The 15838-nt window shown below is 38.5% G+C and overlaps 1 protein-coding gene across 1 annotated transcript in view; it reads left to right on the top strand.

Annotated features, from left to right (window-relative positions):
• Positions 1-15508, top strand: part of kitlga (kit ligand a) — a 30584-nt gene extending 15076 nt beyond the window's left edge. Inside the window, exons 2-10 of the mRNA XM_028585958.1 lie at positions 6995-7105; positions 8023-8079; positions 8497-8649; positions 9365-9545; positions 11960-12010; positions 13325-13422; positions 13668-13777; positions 14916-14980; positions 15139-15508. Coding sequence (XP_028441759.1) covers positions 6995-7105; positions 8023-8079; positions 8497-8649; positions 9365-9545; positions 11960-12010; positions 13325-13422; positions 13668-13777; positions 14916-14946 — 792 coding nt within the window. The 3' untranslated portion in view covers positions 14947-14980; positions 15139-15508. The remainder of the gene's footprint in view (positions 1-6994; positions 7106-8022; positions 8080-8496; positions 8650-9364; positions 9546-11959; positions 12011-13324; positions 13423-13667; positions 13778-14915; positions 14981-15138) is intronic.
• Positions 15509-15838: the final 330 nt, after the last annotated feature.

The following is a 15838-nucleotide window of genomic DNA, read 5'->3' as shown; positions in this document are numbered from 1 at the left end:
CTGTGAATCCTGCCATTAGATGATTTTTAGCGATAGCCTTTTCAATCACATAGTCAAAAAAGTAAGTAAAAGAAAATGTTACATCCATAGCTGGTTTTGATATTTGAATTAAACAATATAGTAAAACATAAAATTATATCCGCAAAAGTACTGTTCATAACATTTCCTTTCATTATTTAATTTTTTTTTTTTTACGTCAGACCTTTTAATAATATTATATGATTGAAAACTAGAGAGCCCTTGCAAAGTGCAAACTGCACCAATGAAGCAAGTAGAGACTGGTCAAAAGGCAGAAATGTCAGATTTGGACCAGCATCAAAATCTAATCAGTTGCTTTGTTCCCCAAGGCACATTTGCACACCAAAGTTTATGAAAATCTGTTCATGTTTCATTTCAGAAAGCCACTTCATAACTTGTCAGCACCAAAAGCTCCAGTGAAATCTGAACTTCCGACTTTCTGTCAGAACTTGCGGTTCGTCTAACATTAGTAGCTTTCAGCTGGCTTGTTTCATGGGCTGTGAACGTGTCTCATAAAGACCTAGAGAATGTTAGCCAATATCGCTGTCATCACTCACGCATTACATCCTGCTGTGTATACTGCTGTGCTTACTTGGCCCTACTTGCTCTCATAGAAAAAAAGCCACAGGGATGACCATACGTTTTAAAAGAATAATAAAAGCAAATGGCAGGGAATACCAACTTTGAGCTCTGCTAGCCATTCACAGCTGCTCTGTTCTCAGCATGACTTACACGTGTTGCGCAAAAGATGTTATCCATTTACTGGTTTTACTCTTCATATTCTCAACACATTTTGAGAGAAACATAATTGGTTTTCTGTAAGTTAAACAAAACCACACACAGACGTGTGGTTTTGTTTAACATTTTTCTTGAAACTGAAAGAAAACAACGATGTGGGACCAACATGTGTGATGTTATAGGAAGCCCACACTGTAAGTGAATCTAGTTTGGGAGTGGCAGTGCTCATAACATACACCAGGCTTTCTGAGCGACAGCTCTTCCCTGTTGGTTTTTGGCTGTGTTTCAAGAAGACAGCCTTCCTGCACTGGATTGTGTATTTTTTTTAATTGATTGATTCATTTTTTTCAGCCCATCTGCAAAGGATATCATGTAATTTGCTGTGTGATGTTTGTTTGACATGAAAGCATTAGTAGCCACCGCCTACCTACTGAATTGTTCTTTACAGGTGCCCTGCTACACGTATTTCATTACTTTGTGGTAATGTCTGAAGTTCTACCATGGACTGTAAAATTTTTTGTGGAAAAGATGCCTTGGTTACCTTGTTTCAAGCCATTCTAGCGTGGTATAGAAAGCCTGCAGGAAGACTCAGCTCGATTTCTGCCAGTTCTCATTAATATTCAACGAGCTAAGCTGCTTGACTCTGATTGGCTAACAGATAGCCAATGAGAGCCTGGCTATAAGCATCCTTTACCTAGCGCAACTGGGCGAGCTCATGAATAGTAATGAGCTCAGGCAACATCACGTCAGACTGACCATCTTTTGTAATTGGCCTGATTTCTCCTCTTATTTCTTTTCAGTGGCTAGAGCTGACAGAGGAAAGAGCAGTTTATTTTCACATTCACAAAACACATATGGAACTAACATATTTTAAAAAATGCAAGTAAAACCGTTTTTGTGTGGCAGGGCACCTTTAAACAAACTTTGCAGGGTTAAAACAGGGTAGTGCCGGAGAAAGTGTTGAGTGAAATTCCCATTCACTGAAACCTGTTAGCCTACGGTGAAAGTGTCATAAAGAGCTTTAGCGCTTTGGTGCAACTTGAAGTGAAATTTTAAAAGACTATCTGGGGCTCTTTACTAAAATATAAACCTGCACCTTCCCCTGAAAACTAAAACAAGTATTTTTTTTTCCTGCTGAACTGAGAAAAATAATTCTAGGGCTGACCTCGACAGAGAGAAATTCTTAGTCAACTAACAATCGACTTTAGTCTATTAGTTAATTTAATAATCAGATCTGTAAAACTGAGTTTCTCTACAAAGAATCATGCAAAAGCACCACTTTAATTCTTGCGTTTACCAGAGATGACTAATCGACTAAAAAAATCTTGGTTGACTAAGACCAAAACGACCGATTAGTTGACTAAGAGGGGGCAGCCATAAAAAAGAGGTAGTGGTAGTCTATGAGTGTCCAATCACAGGAAGAAACCACCTGAATTAGTTCTGTCCATTAGGCTTCCATGCCTCTGTAACAATCCGTATGTTAGTGAATTTGATATAGCACAGTTCCTACACAGTTCTTAACTTCAACTGACGCAGTGAGGAGTGAGGCCACCACAGCTCAGACTGCACTAAAAAAGGTCAAAACAAAGCAGCAGCCTCCAGTGCTATAAAATGAAGCCAATGCGGAAGTGCCCAAAATTGCAGTTAATTGAGTGGCCACTTGAGGCTGGCTCGAAAAGGTAGTCAATCAAGGTTCTTTATTGGTCATGTCCTCTCTGTTGCTACCTGTAGTCCACAATCAGCTCCTTTGTCATGCTCACGTTGAGATGGAGGTTTTTTGTCTTGGCACAAAGATGTCAGGGCTCTGACCTCCTCTCTGTAGGCCATCTCATCCCCGTTGGTGATCATCAGGCCTATAACAGTCATGTCATCAGCGAACTTGATGATGGTGTTGGAGCTGTGTGTGGCTACGCAGTTGTGTGTGAACAGGGAGTACAGGAGGTGGCTGAGCACGTAGCCCTGGGGGATGCCGGTGTTGAGGGTCAGGGTGGAGGATGTGGAGAAGCCAATCCGCACTGCCTGGGGTCTGCCTGTCAGGAAGCTCAGGAACCAATCAAAGAGGGAGGTGTTGAATCCCATAGTTTTCAATCCCCACAGACCTCATGTTAAAATTCCCAACTTTACAGTAGAATTAAACATGTTTACAGCCTGGTACAAAAAAACAGTTTTGGTTTCTTTAGCTAAGTTCACCCTTTACGGCAACTGTGTGTGTGTGTGTGTGTGTGTGTGTGTGTGTGTGTGTGTGTGTGTGTGTGTGTGTCATTTTCCGCTTTTGTGTAGCTAGCTCAAAGATTGTTTTTTCCCTTTAGCGAAGGGATTTTGAGAATGGAAACACCGAGAGGGTCAGGTTTATCCTGGTAATGCACTTCGGTTTATCGAGACTTCGCTTTTAGTGACTCGTGGGCTGCCATCATAGGAGGCGAGCATAGAATGTAGGCTTAATCGGCCTGCCTTAGCTCCATCCATAACGTGGATTAGTGGACGTCAGGCACTGCCAATATGGCGACGACAGAGGCTACCCGTACATGCCCACTTTGAGCTTAACTTGGCTCTTCAGAAACCTATGGCTGACATCACGGAGACTATGTCCATATTTCATTCAGTCTATGGTAAACACACTTGTTTTTTCATATAGTCAGTGAAACAAGTGTGAAACACTTTTAAGGTAGAGATAGAGAGTAGTTGAATAGGTTCCATATTACCCAGGAAATGTCAGTGAGTTGGGATGTTACTTGAAATTTGTTGTGACTGGTCATGTCTGGAAGTTCTTAAATAACATCTTCAAACTCAAAATTCCTTTTATGTTGTTGATTTGGTCTGATTTTAATTCTTTAGAAATAGAGAAAGTAGTGGAATCTATTAAGATTTGTTTAACAATTTGGGGGTCAAGATTTGCTTTGCTGAACAAGTTGAAACATGACTACTTGCAAAATCCTTGACCTTATGTACTGAAGTTGTATCTCGGGTATCTCTGATTTCATTGACTGTATCCTGTACAAATGTGGTTCATGACATGCAGAGGTTAAGGCATAACTGATGAATTAGAAGATGTCCCACATATGTCTTTTGCTTATCTGTCCTAAAGCATTACTTCCTTATCGTCCCTGTCTGCCATCGAAAGATGATTACTTTTGGTGAATAGAAGCTTGGTGGAATTGAATTACATCCCATCTGTGCTTTACATGATTCTTTTCCTTTGGCCTTTCCTGCTGTTGATGGATCATTGTTTCATTCTCTTCCTGTTGTGGCTCCGTTTGACAAATGTATACTAACAGGAGGAACGTGGGTGGCGGACTCTGCCTTGAAGATTTCAAAATGACCAATCTGAATGGCTAAACTGGCAGGGAACATGTAGACGGCAAAAGTATGAATGTAACTGTGAATGAGAAGCAACAAGCTGCAAAAGAGCCAGTATTGTTATCAAATCCTGCTTAAATAAACTACAGAACAACATCCTTTTGTACAGGTTGAAGTGCCTGAAGATTAGATGTAGCTCAGTCACTATTATATTTTTATCCCTCTCACTGAATCCCATTTGTGCAACGCTATAAAGCTTTTAACCAAAGGGTGGTTGGCTTTCAAGGTTGCTGAATTGTTTTTGGGTTAGGCTGTGGCTGGCCCTAATCTCTATTTAAGAGACCTGCCATTGCATAATATGGTCGGATTGGCACAGAGAAGAGGTAGGAGGTCAGCCAAATGAATGGCAAGTGTTAATGCACGATAAGCCGATGCACCTCCATTAGGCAGTAAAATACCTCATCTTAAAGTTGCAGTATCCTTGTTTACATTTAGTGTAAGGTACGCTAATTTAGATATTTTATCATATTCTGACCGATATCAAACCCTTGTCATTAAACATTAACCGACAAGCAGGCAACTGCCGTCCCAGTTCCCCTGTCCAGGATGCTCGGACATACCCTCTGCACTCCGTGTCTGTGGACAGCTGCGGTCTTGTACCGATCAAGCAGCCATGATGTTTGTGCATTGATGTCGACTACTACTTTCCCCGAACTGCTTTTGCGACCGGCACAAGTCTGCATCTGTACGAGCCCATCTTTACCACATCCACCTGGGAGATTGTCAGCTGTGTCTGCCTGGCATACTTTGTGTAGGACGGCAGATTTAACCTGCCAGTCCTCAGCAATAAAGCCGCATGTGTCGCATAGCTCTCCACTGTGAGGACCGTCCAGCGGAGAGCAACAAACTCAGCAGAAAAAAATAATGGAAAAAAAGAATTCTTATTGTCGGTTAGCGGTCAAACCGTTAATCATCAACATTCCTTTTCAGTGTTTCTTACTAAAATGCATTGTGTGTATCCTTTCCATCTAACACAAGTGTCTTTTCTTTCCCATACAACATTTGCAAAGCTGATTTCTAAAACAACTTTTTAATCTTTACATTTTTTACAATTGTCGATCAGCCAAAAAAGGTATACTGCTTTTTTCAGACACCGATACCTATACCGCCTTTACTAAGACATCAATTTGAGTTGTAGACAAATCATTACATCTTCTGTCCCTGGGCAATGCTGGTGAGGGAACAAATTGCATCCGATTATTAAACCCTGCACATCTTGACATCCAGATCATGATTTTATCTGACATCTGCCTGTCTGGAACGGTTGCATCTGAACTTCACTCAATGTAAATATGTATGATGCTTTTGGATCACTTACCTGCATGTTACAACATCGAACATCACTGGCAGTTATTTTGAAGTTTACCTTTCTCATAGCCGAAAAGGTTGACTGAGTTGGCTGAGAGCCATCTGCATTGCAGCAACTCAAGACCAGCTCGCTGGTATTCTGAAAAACGCTGGTATGACCAATTAAAACAGAATGAAAGTTTCAAACAGTTTCTGTCATGTGTATAAAAGGAGCCTCTATTTACATCGAGAGAATGTTGCCTGGTGGAAGACTATCACATTTCACAGTAGTTGAGAAGAAAATTATTATTTGTATGAAAAAGGAAATTAGTTTGCATAGTCAATACATTCATTCGTTCCCTATTTTGTACAGTTTACGTAATGAAAGTAACGCTGTTGCATGGAAATGTAAAGTTTTTGATATGCGTTTTTATTCATTCAACTTAACATTCATTCATACATTTAGGACTACTTGACCCAAACAAACGTAACACAAATTAGAACCATGTCGAAAACACACTGTTACCCAGCTCAGAATTATTGTTTAAATAATGGATGTTAATGCTTAACCAACAACTGTTTACCGTGGAGCATTATGCACTTATTCGTGGCCATCTTGGGTAAAATCAGTAATGGTTTTGCATTGTTTTCGAGCAAGTAATGATTGTGCATATGTGGCTGATGCTATCAGACCCAGGTCCAATCAGACTACACACAGGAGGGTTGGTCCAAAACAAAGACAATACTGATAATTCACTCACCTTCGTTTGCAATACTGGTGTAATATGACACTGTGTGTTCTTGGTAAATGCTGTGATGTGTGGTCATCAGAAGTCAACATAGTACTTAACATTTTGTATTGCCAGCTACACAAGTTGCTGTAAAATTACTGTAAATCACAGCGTATTGATTATTGCTGACTTGCGGAACAAAAAAGGCTGCTTTGTACATATAATATCAGCCTGTAAATGTGGTTATTGGTTCGGGAAGGGTTATAGCTGTTAGGTGTGGCCTGTTGGTGAGTTGCACTGTCACCTGCAACAGTTTGCACACTTCCAGAAACATATTGATATCCAAGTCTTTCATGATGTTTAAAAGTGTTTCTCTTTCCAACCAGATGTGGGATTTTCTTTTGGGCATGCATCTCTACCCCAGCCTTGCAAACTGTTGGCTAGTTGATTTGTGTACAACAACCATAGCAACGAACAGAGCTGACCGTAAGCCGTAAAATGCAAAACTGCGTTAAAAACCCTGATTGAGACACATATTCTGAATGCGTTGTATACATGTCCAAAACATGCTTCTAAAACCCGAATAACATCAAAATATCCCACATGTCTTAATCCGAAAATGCCTTCATTTGTAAAAAGGCCTCTTTTTTTTGAATATCCAAATGGAATATGCTGTTTACATGACCCGTATGAAATTTGGAATATTGTCATATTCAGAAAATATGGAATATTAGTGTGCATGTAAACATACTCATTTATGTGTGCAGAGAAACCAGTGTACCATTTTTTTTTTTTTTTTTTTTTTTGTTACAATGTATGACATGTAGAAGATGTGACAAATTTTTTGATCTTTTGATTTGCAGATTTGGATACTGGTCTGTGTCCATTTACTGCTGTTCATCACGTTTGGGGTACATTCAAGTAAATTTGACGTCAACCCAGTTACAGATGACATCTCTAGACTTTTTATTCTGGTAAGAACAATACTGTCATTCAAACATTTCAAGCTTTAGCACCACTCTAATTATGGATATCACATTCATGCTGGACTTTGACTTTATGATGAGTAACTATCATACCTCAAAATCAGGTCAGAATCATGGCTGCCACTACTGAGACAATTCTTTATCTGATACATATATATATATATATATATATATATATATATATATATATATATATATACATACATACATACATACATACATACATACATACATATATATATATATATATATATATATATATATATATATATATATATATACATACATACATAGGATATATAATGCTATAACTCATAATTTTTCCACTAGCATGGTGCCACCTGCTTTATGAGCAAAGGTTATATGAACAAAGGTTAAAAACAAGTGAGGAAGAAAAAAAACAAAACATCTTAAAACCTGACAAAATCATCTTAATGACAGGACAAAAAAACATGATACACCAAAACATGATACACCAAGAGAGAAGGAAGCAAACTTGCTATGCGTTTATCTCACCAAATCAAAGTGTTTCTCCTGTGTTGGCAAAGAATTAAGTGACTTTTTGTCATCATGCTACACAATCAACTTGCAGGTATATGATCTAACTTTATTAACTAGTGCTGTATTCAGTGACGGACTGGCCATCTGGAATTTGGGCAAATACCAGAAGGGCTGCACCTCTATGGGCCCCTATGGGCCACTACTGATAAACTTATGTTATGCATGCAGCCGCAAGGTGCGTGGCAAGATTAACTCGAAGTTATGAATTTCCAAGCTCGGTTGTTGACAAAAATAGGGCCGGTGTGTTGCAAATGCCAGGGCCGTTTTTTGATCCCAGTCCGTCGCTGGCTGTATTGCTACTTTAAAATTTGAATGTTGTTGTGCTTTTTCTTTTCTTTTCACAGAGACAAAATATTCCTAAAGATTACAAAATTCCTGTACACTACATTCCAAAAGAAGAGGTAAGATATTGTGTTATCCGCCCACAGTACCTCTTGGGGAATAATAAATTGGAAAGATAATTACCAAAATCGAATTACTAGATTTATGTAAAATTCAGCATATTTACGCCACACCACCTTTTTGTCATTTGCAAACAAGCAGATGTCCTGACCATTAAATGTGTATACATTCATGTTCCCAAGAGCAAGAAAACTTTGGCTGATCTTAGAACTATTGTACAGTGTAAATATTGTGTCATCTCCCAAATGCAACTGTGAAAGTAACATCTGACTAGGGAAGATTATTAGACTTTGGTGGATATGCAGTCTATTGAGAGCTTTCTTGTTGGCGTTTTGGTAAATCTGATTAGCACACTATGTATTAAATGACCATACAGTACTTGCTATTGCTCATTATATGCCTTATGTTTTTTCTAGGGAGGGATGTGTTGGGTAAAATTAAACGTCTTCTACTTGGAGGAGAGTTTGAAAGATTTAGCACATAAGTTTGGAAATATTTCATCCAACAGAAAAGATATTAGCATATTCAACCAAATGCTCGAAGAACTGCGGCTCAACATGGGGTCTGTGGTAAGTTCATATTGTGGTCGTACCATAGACCTACTAAATGTGTCCAATAACAGATGGAAAACAGAAATAACATGTCCATTGTTGCTGCTTAGTATAGGTTTGAAATCTTTGAAACTACAGTTTTGCAATGATTTAAATATTTAAAGCTGAAATCCATAAATTGTTGTCCTTTAAAGTAGCAAGAGGTAATTTAAATTATTAAATTACTTGTAACGTCTTCATGTATGCTAATGTTATAGCTTAGGGGACACATGTTATACATGTAGCCATGTGGCTAACAAACTGTGTACAATTTAATTTTTTTGTTTTAACTGAACCTTTATTTAACCAGGTTAGTCTCATTGAGATATACAATCTCTTTTTCAAGAGAGACCTGGCCAAGATAGCAGAACTAGTTAGTTACATATAAAAACAATGTACAATGTAAAAAAAAATCCCCCACAGACCATGGTGTTATGAAGCTAAGCATGGCTGACCAACACTGACATCCAAACCTTTATTAGCATGTTTCTTTTGCAAGATGAGGATCATTCATCCAACTAGCTGACCATTACTTCCATTATTTACTCAATAAAAGAAATGCCATTGCTTTTTTTTTTTTATGGATTTCAGCTTAAAAGGCAAGGTAATCCTCTCAACTAGACCCTTAAAATGAACAGCTTAAAGACATATAAACATAAATCTCTTTGAACTGTGTGTCCTTTTGTCTTTGCAGGAGCCGATCATGTATGATTTTGAGTGCCACTACAGGAATGACAGGTGGCAGACAGCGCGGTACTTTGACTTTGTCAAAGACTTCCTTATAGCTGCACAGAATAAAGAAGATTCAGATGACTGTGATCCTCCTCCCTGTCCTACAACACCACACACAGTAACAACAAATGAATATTTAACAGGTGAGTGTTTACGATATGTATTCTGCTTGTTAACAGAGTTCGTACTTTTGCAACTGAAGATGCCGCTGGCACTTATATATGACAACGACGAAAACCTACATTTTGAGGTGTGACATCAGTGAAGTACAGCAGCTTTGTGTTTCTCTTGGTATGCATCTGGTAATGAGAATAATCATTTTCATTGTACTATTAGGAAAAACCACTATCATCTATTTCTACAATTTGGCCATTTGATGCATCATAACAAATATTTAGGCATAAACCAATCCAGTTAAATTTTTTAATGACAAGTTCCTTTTGGGAATCTTTATTGGTGAAAATAATACATAATAAATGAAAATAGCATTTAGTTGCAGCCCTACTGTGCCTTGCTGCTATGTTTATGGATAGATGGATTTTGGTGCAAAGTTGTTGGTGACTGCAGCCCGGGATATTTTCACTGAGGGCTTTACTTTGCATATTGCAGTACAAGTTTTCCAACTTTAACCCTGTGACGCCTGAATTTATTCACAATTATATAAAAAAAGGAATTATGTGTGTTTCTGGCTCCAAGCTGATGCTAAATTAAGTTGAGATTGTTAATTTGTCTATATCATATATAATAGATATAAATTCATGGTAAAATTCTTTACAAAATGGTAAAATTAATAAAACACATTTTCCCATCTCAGATATGTAGATTTTATTCATGTCACAACGTAATTGACAAATAAATGAATCTTGACAACAGCAAGAAAGAAAACATTCTCCTACTCCCTAACATTGACAGTAGTCTTTTTAGGGGTCAGGGTTAGGGTTAATTTCGCTTCCGTGAACTAGATGTAGTTCCCACTCCGACCGGTCCTACGAGAAACCAGTGCGTGCAAAAGGTTCCTAGGTGTGTATCGAATGTAAACAAACCGGCATTGGGGGAATACACACGCTATCTCGCCTGCAGTCGGAATGGAAGGGGTTTGAAGCAAATTAGCGACAGTCAGCGTTAAAGGAACACGCCGACTTATTGGGAATTTAGCTTATTCACCGTAACCCCCAGAGTAATCTGTAACGCTGTCTGACGGTTCCAGCATTAGCTTAACCCAGCACAGATCCTGCAGGTAACTGGTTCCAACTAGCCTACTGCTCCCAATTGTGACAAAAGTAACAAAATAACACCAACATGTTCCTATTTACATGTTGTGATTTGTAGAGTCACAGCGTGTACAAAAAACAACGTAACATGAGACACAGCCGTCTTCTAACTGTAAACAAACCGGGAACTATATTCTCTATATATACTATATCTGTCAGGAGAAAGATAAAATCACCTGAATGGCTGACAACAAGACATTCTACGTGTGATTTGTGAGGTTTTTTTTATTATTTTTTAAACCTTAGATAATCCTTATCTGTCCTAATTTGCTCAACGTTTTGTCACATCGATACCAGAAGAAGCTGAGGATTTACTGTGGAACTGCAAGAGCTTCGAGTCAAGCTATCAAAGGGTCACAAAATCACACATTGTCACGTACTTCTAGTTGTGTCTATCAGTTACCTCATACAACAACATACAACAAACAACAAACAAAAGTAGTTCCAATGAAATGTGTTTACATCAATGTCTGGGGTTTATCCAGATTAACCAGAGCATTGTTCCTGGTGAGACACATGACAGATATGGATATCTCCAAAACCTCAACCCATGAATCCAAACAATCTCATACCGCCAGTGCTAAGTGAGAAAATGTGTTTTTTTATGATTTGGGTTAACCAACTCTTTTACCGCTTTTAAGTGTTTTATTGTTGAAAACATTAGTGGCAGTTGACGATGTAGGTCACACTTCCCACAGACATTTTCCGAGCCCATCGACAGATTCCAACCAGCAACATTCTATTTACAAATTCTGCTTGTAAAACCACCGCCACCCTCTTTGGACTATTGTGAACAAGCCCTTTTTTTTTTTTTTTTTTTTTTTTTTTTAGGACAGCTCTCCTGTGGCCATTTCGAGAAGCTTTTAATCCACAAACCATTATTTCTTCACAAGAACTTTGCGAGATAAAAACTCCAAACGGTCTCAGTGCTTAGACGGCCCATTGAGACACGGCTGAGTCACAGGACTGAGGGAAGGTGTCCCCAGGTAGTGCATGTGAAAAGGAAGAAAAGGGCCGAAACCTGATTGTGTACGTGTTGATTACAGAGCAATCTTCCAATCTTTCCAAGCGCTTGGCTTTTCTATGCCAGAGGAGGGAGGTGGGGTACGAAAAAAACCCGGCATCGAGTTGACTTTTTAGCACCTGACAATGAAATGTTTTACAGTATTCATACGGAACTAACTCTCCACCTTTTCTTCTTTTTTCATCCATCCTCTCATTTTTTGTAACCCCAAAACTCACCAACTCATCTCTTCTCCTTTTTGTCTTTTTCTTTTTTCACCCAGATTCGCCACTGTCCAGCAGTAAAGGCCCAGAGTGTGCAGGCTGCACTACACGTAAGTTTGCAATTCTCAGTAGTTCTGTGAAATCACGTGCTAGGTCTGTGATTGGGTTTGCAAAAAAATAAAATAAATGAACTAATAAAAATGTTGTGGTCATAGGTGGTCTATTTGTTACGTGATATCTCAGGGATGCCTGGAGGGAATTTAAGATTAGATTAGATTAGATTCAACTTTATTGTCATTGTCACAAGTACAGAGCAAGGAAATGTAGTGTCTAACCAGAAGTGCATAATCAGTGATTAAATAACATTTAAAATAGCATATGCTACAGTATATACAGAGTGCAAGGTATGAATGATATATACAGTAAATATATAGATATGTGTCTATATGAGTGGCTATTACTACAGGTATGTACATTAGTATGAATTGCATTACATATGGCCAAAACATTGTTGCCCATAATTTCACACAAATGTCTAAAAGGATAAAATTAGGACATGATGACATTTTATATTTATGATCAACTTCACTGTGATAGTGGCCTGCAAAAAAACACTTTCCTGGCCATAACTTCGTAATGACTGTATTTCACATTTGGTCTGATACTGATTTGGTTACAGTTATCTTAGGTGCCCACCTTAAAACCCACCTTGTATAGATCTTCTGTGCTGCCAGGTTGAGGATGTGTGTGTGATGCATCCACATTTCTTTGCAGCAACATCCATATTTGAAGTGGCTACAACTTTGTGTTCTATCACAATCAGCTTACACAATTATACTGCGTGCTCAATGAAATCTTAATTAATGTACTTAACTTCTACCATACTGTAAACTGCTTGTAATAACACATCACTAACATTGAAGTGAGTTTCCTCTTGGCTCAAGCAGTGGCTCAGCCTAGCACTCCCGTCTCGGGAAATGGAAAATACCAGTTTTTTTTCTCATTGATGTTTGAACCATGTATATGCAGAGTTTGACACAAGAATGTTGTCTTCACATTGTTTTGCTGAAGTTTTTCTCTGCTCAAGGTGAATCTTCATAACTATTTTGGAAGCCAATCATGGTCCAACATGAGTGTGATGGTCTTTAATGTCCAGTGTCAGCTAATAAACAATTCACATATCACACTAAACAAAAAGGTTATAATTATTGAAATAAAGATGAACAATGAAAGGAACACTAGAATGAGGGTAAAACGATCCCTGAATCACCACCCTAACATTTTTCGGCCGAATCAATTATCGTTAAGGAGTAACAGACGTAACAAATAATTCAAAATCATTTCAATTTTTCTTGCTAATTTTGTTACTAAAAGTATTAAGAGTCAGAGAGGAGAAAGTGATGTTCTGTCTTTTTTTGTCCAAGGTTCTGGAACGAGCGCCCTGACTGAAGTGGTGGAGCGAAGCCTTCTCTCTTTACTTTTCATTCCACTCCTAGCTCTCGTATTCCTGCTCGTGTGGAAGGTGAGTTGACCCCTGACTCTAAGCATTTCTTGAGGCGCTCTGGAGCTATGACTGTTTCTCAGTGCCCTATTTTATGGTTATGAGATGCCACTTTGTTCCATGAATTTTTATGACGGCTGGGCAAAGACCGTTCAACTTTCTGCTGATGCTCTGCAGTTGTAGCGCTGAGTTGTGTTGATTTCACTTGAAATTAAGTTCCAAACTGAGAACTATTGGGTTAAAAATTATTTCCTACCCCGAAACAGGTCCGATCACGGAGGAATGAAGAGGATCTTCAGCAGAATCCTGGTGAAGGTGGATGCTTCACAGGAACAGAAGCGACTGCAGCTCCACTAGATGCTGAAATATCAGAAAAGTGTGTTTTTTTTTTCTCTTTGACATTCATTTACCATCAATGCAAAATATGAACAGGAAACTATTCCCGTTTATGTAACTCACTGCCTGTTCACACTGCAAATGAATTAGTGGCTTTGTACCAAATGGCTGCAGACAGCGGGAGAGGCTCTGCTTTTATTAAGTCGTCCTGTAGATAAAAGTTTGGATTTTTATGTGTGATTTTTCACATATTTTAGTAATTTCTCTCACGGGTTTAGAGAAATAGATGCTTTAGAAGAAGAAGTATATGCTCAGAATATAGAAAACAGTCATAATGTATACATGCATCACTATGGCTTTGACTGTTATAGAAATATAATGTCATAGAAATAAAATGAGAGTAGAACGGACATTGCCATTTAAATTACCATAGCAGCATGGTCAGAGTGGCGGCCATTTTTACGTGTACCATTGCCATTGCAAAGAACTGTGACCGTTGTAGCAGGCTAACTCATTCATTTCTATGGTCAATGCATAGTGCTGAGCCATCAACATCCGTTCTACTCTCATTCTTTTGTCTATGGTTGTTGTAGACTTCTCCATAACCGCTGGAATAGAACTGAACTTTTTATTCCATTCATTTTGGAAAACAAATTCCTTGCCAAGCTAAACGTAACTTTTATTTTACATGAATTAACAAGCAAAACAGCAAGGCAAGGCAATTTATTTATATAGCACAGTTCATACACAAAGGCAGTTTTAAGTGCTTTACATAAGCATAAACATACAAGGCTAATACAACATAAAATTCAACAATCATAAAAACAAAACAAAGCAAAAACAAACAGTAAATGTCAAATACTTTAAAAAAAACAGCATAGGTGTACGAATGATTATCTCTAAATGACCTCAGGAAAAGACATTTCAAACAGAAAAATCTTGATTTAAAATAACACAGGGTTGGGGCAGATCGTAAGGGTTCTGGAAGTTTATTCCTTAACTGCATGTGCGTCAAAACGACATAATAAATAATAGACCATAGAAATGTGATTGGCTCACCTTACCCCGAGAGATTAAACCACGCAACACGGTCCACATATTAGCCAGTCTTTGCTGATAAATCAGCCATGTAGGAAGCAAAGTTTACTGTCTAATATTTTCTTCCTGTCAAATTACAGAAACATGTTGAACGTCATTGAAATAGTGTAACGCTTCTACCCTTCCATGTTCTTCGGCCTAATTGGTGAGCTTTTTTTTTTTTTTTTTTTTTTTCATATTGCATTAAATGAGAGCAACAAAAACAACACCTGTTTTTTAATGTATTGTAAATGAAGAACATCTTGTTTGAATCCTTTCCTGACACTGAGCTCTGAAACCTCTCCCCACACGTTCCTCTCACAGGGTTCTTCTCTTTCCTCCTGCTGGTGTCCAAAGGTGATGAAAAACAAACATGAAGCCGAAAGGTAAAAGGCGCTTGTTGACTGCTCGCGTGATTAACGAGAGGGCAGATTCACAATCGCCACGACCGAGATTCTTCCCGATAAACCACGCCTGCCACCATATGGATGAGCTTGTGTTACTGCGTAGACCCCATGCTTTTGAAAAAGACAGTGAGATTTTAGCAGAGATAAACTGCCCTTATCACACCCCTTCCGGATTCTCTGGCGCCTGCTAATCATCCATCAACACCTGCTGCACTTTGAACTCTTGGAGTAAAACATCCCCTTTCGCAAGTTGCAACAGTCCGCCTGTGTTTTTGGGCCCACCAGTTTATCATGCAACAGTCCGTTATCCTGTGAACTGAGGCACAAATTTTGGGGTTAACCACATCTTCAACAGTTTCCTCGTAGTCCAGAAAGAATTTAATGTTCAGTTCAGAGTCCCAGGCCTGAACCCGCAGCTACTAAAGGGTCACTTTTAAAGAACAATCTATATTGTAACACATTGTAATCTCAACAAACATAGAACAGGTTATGTTTCCTCATATTTTGTTGTTGCTGTTCTTGTTGTTGTTGTTGTCAGTATATATGACTCGGGTGATATAGGTTGTACGAATGGATTACATGTGGATGAACTGAGGCACAAATCAGGGATACTACAG

Source organism: Perca flavescens, chromosome 8, assembly GCF_004354835.1.
Source record: "Perca flavescens isolate YP-PL-M2 chromosome 8, PFLA_1.0, whole genome shotgun sequence".
In the NCBI taxonomy this organism is placed as follows: Eukaryota; Metazoa; Chordata; class Actinopteri; order Perciformes; family Percidae; genus Perca; species Perca flavescens.
This window is presented reverse-complemented; position numbering and strand designations above follow the sequence as displayed.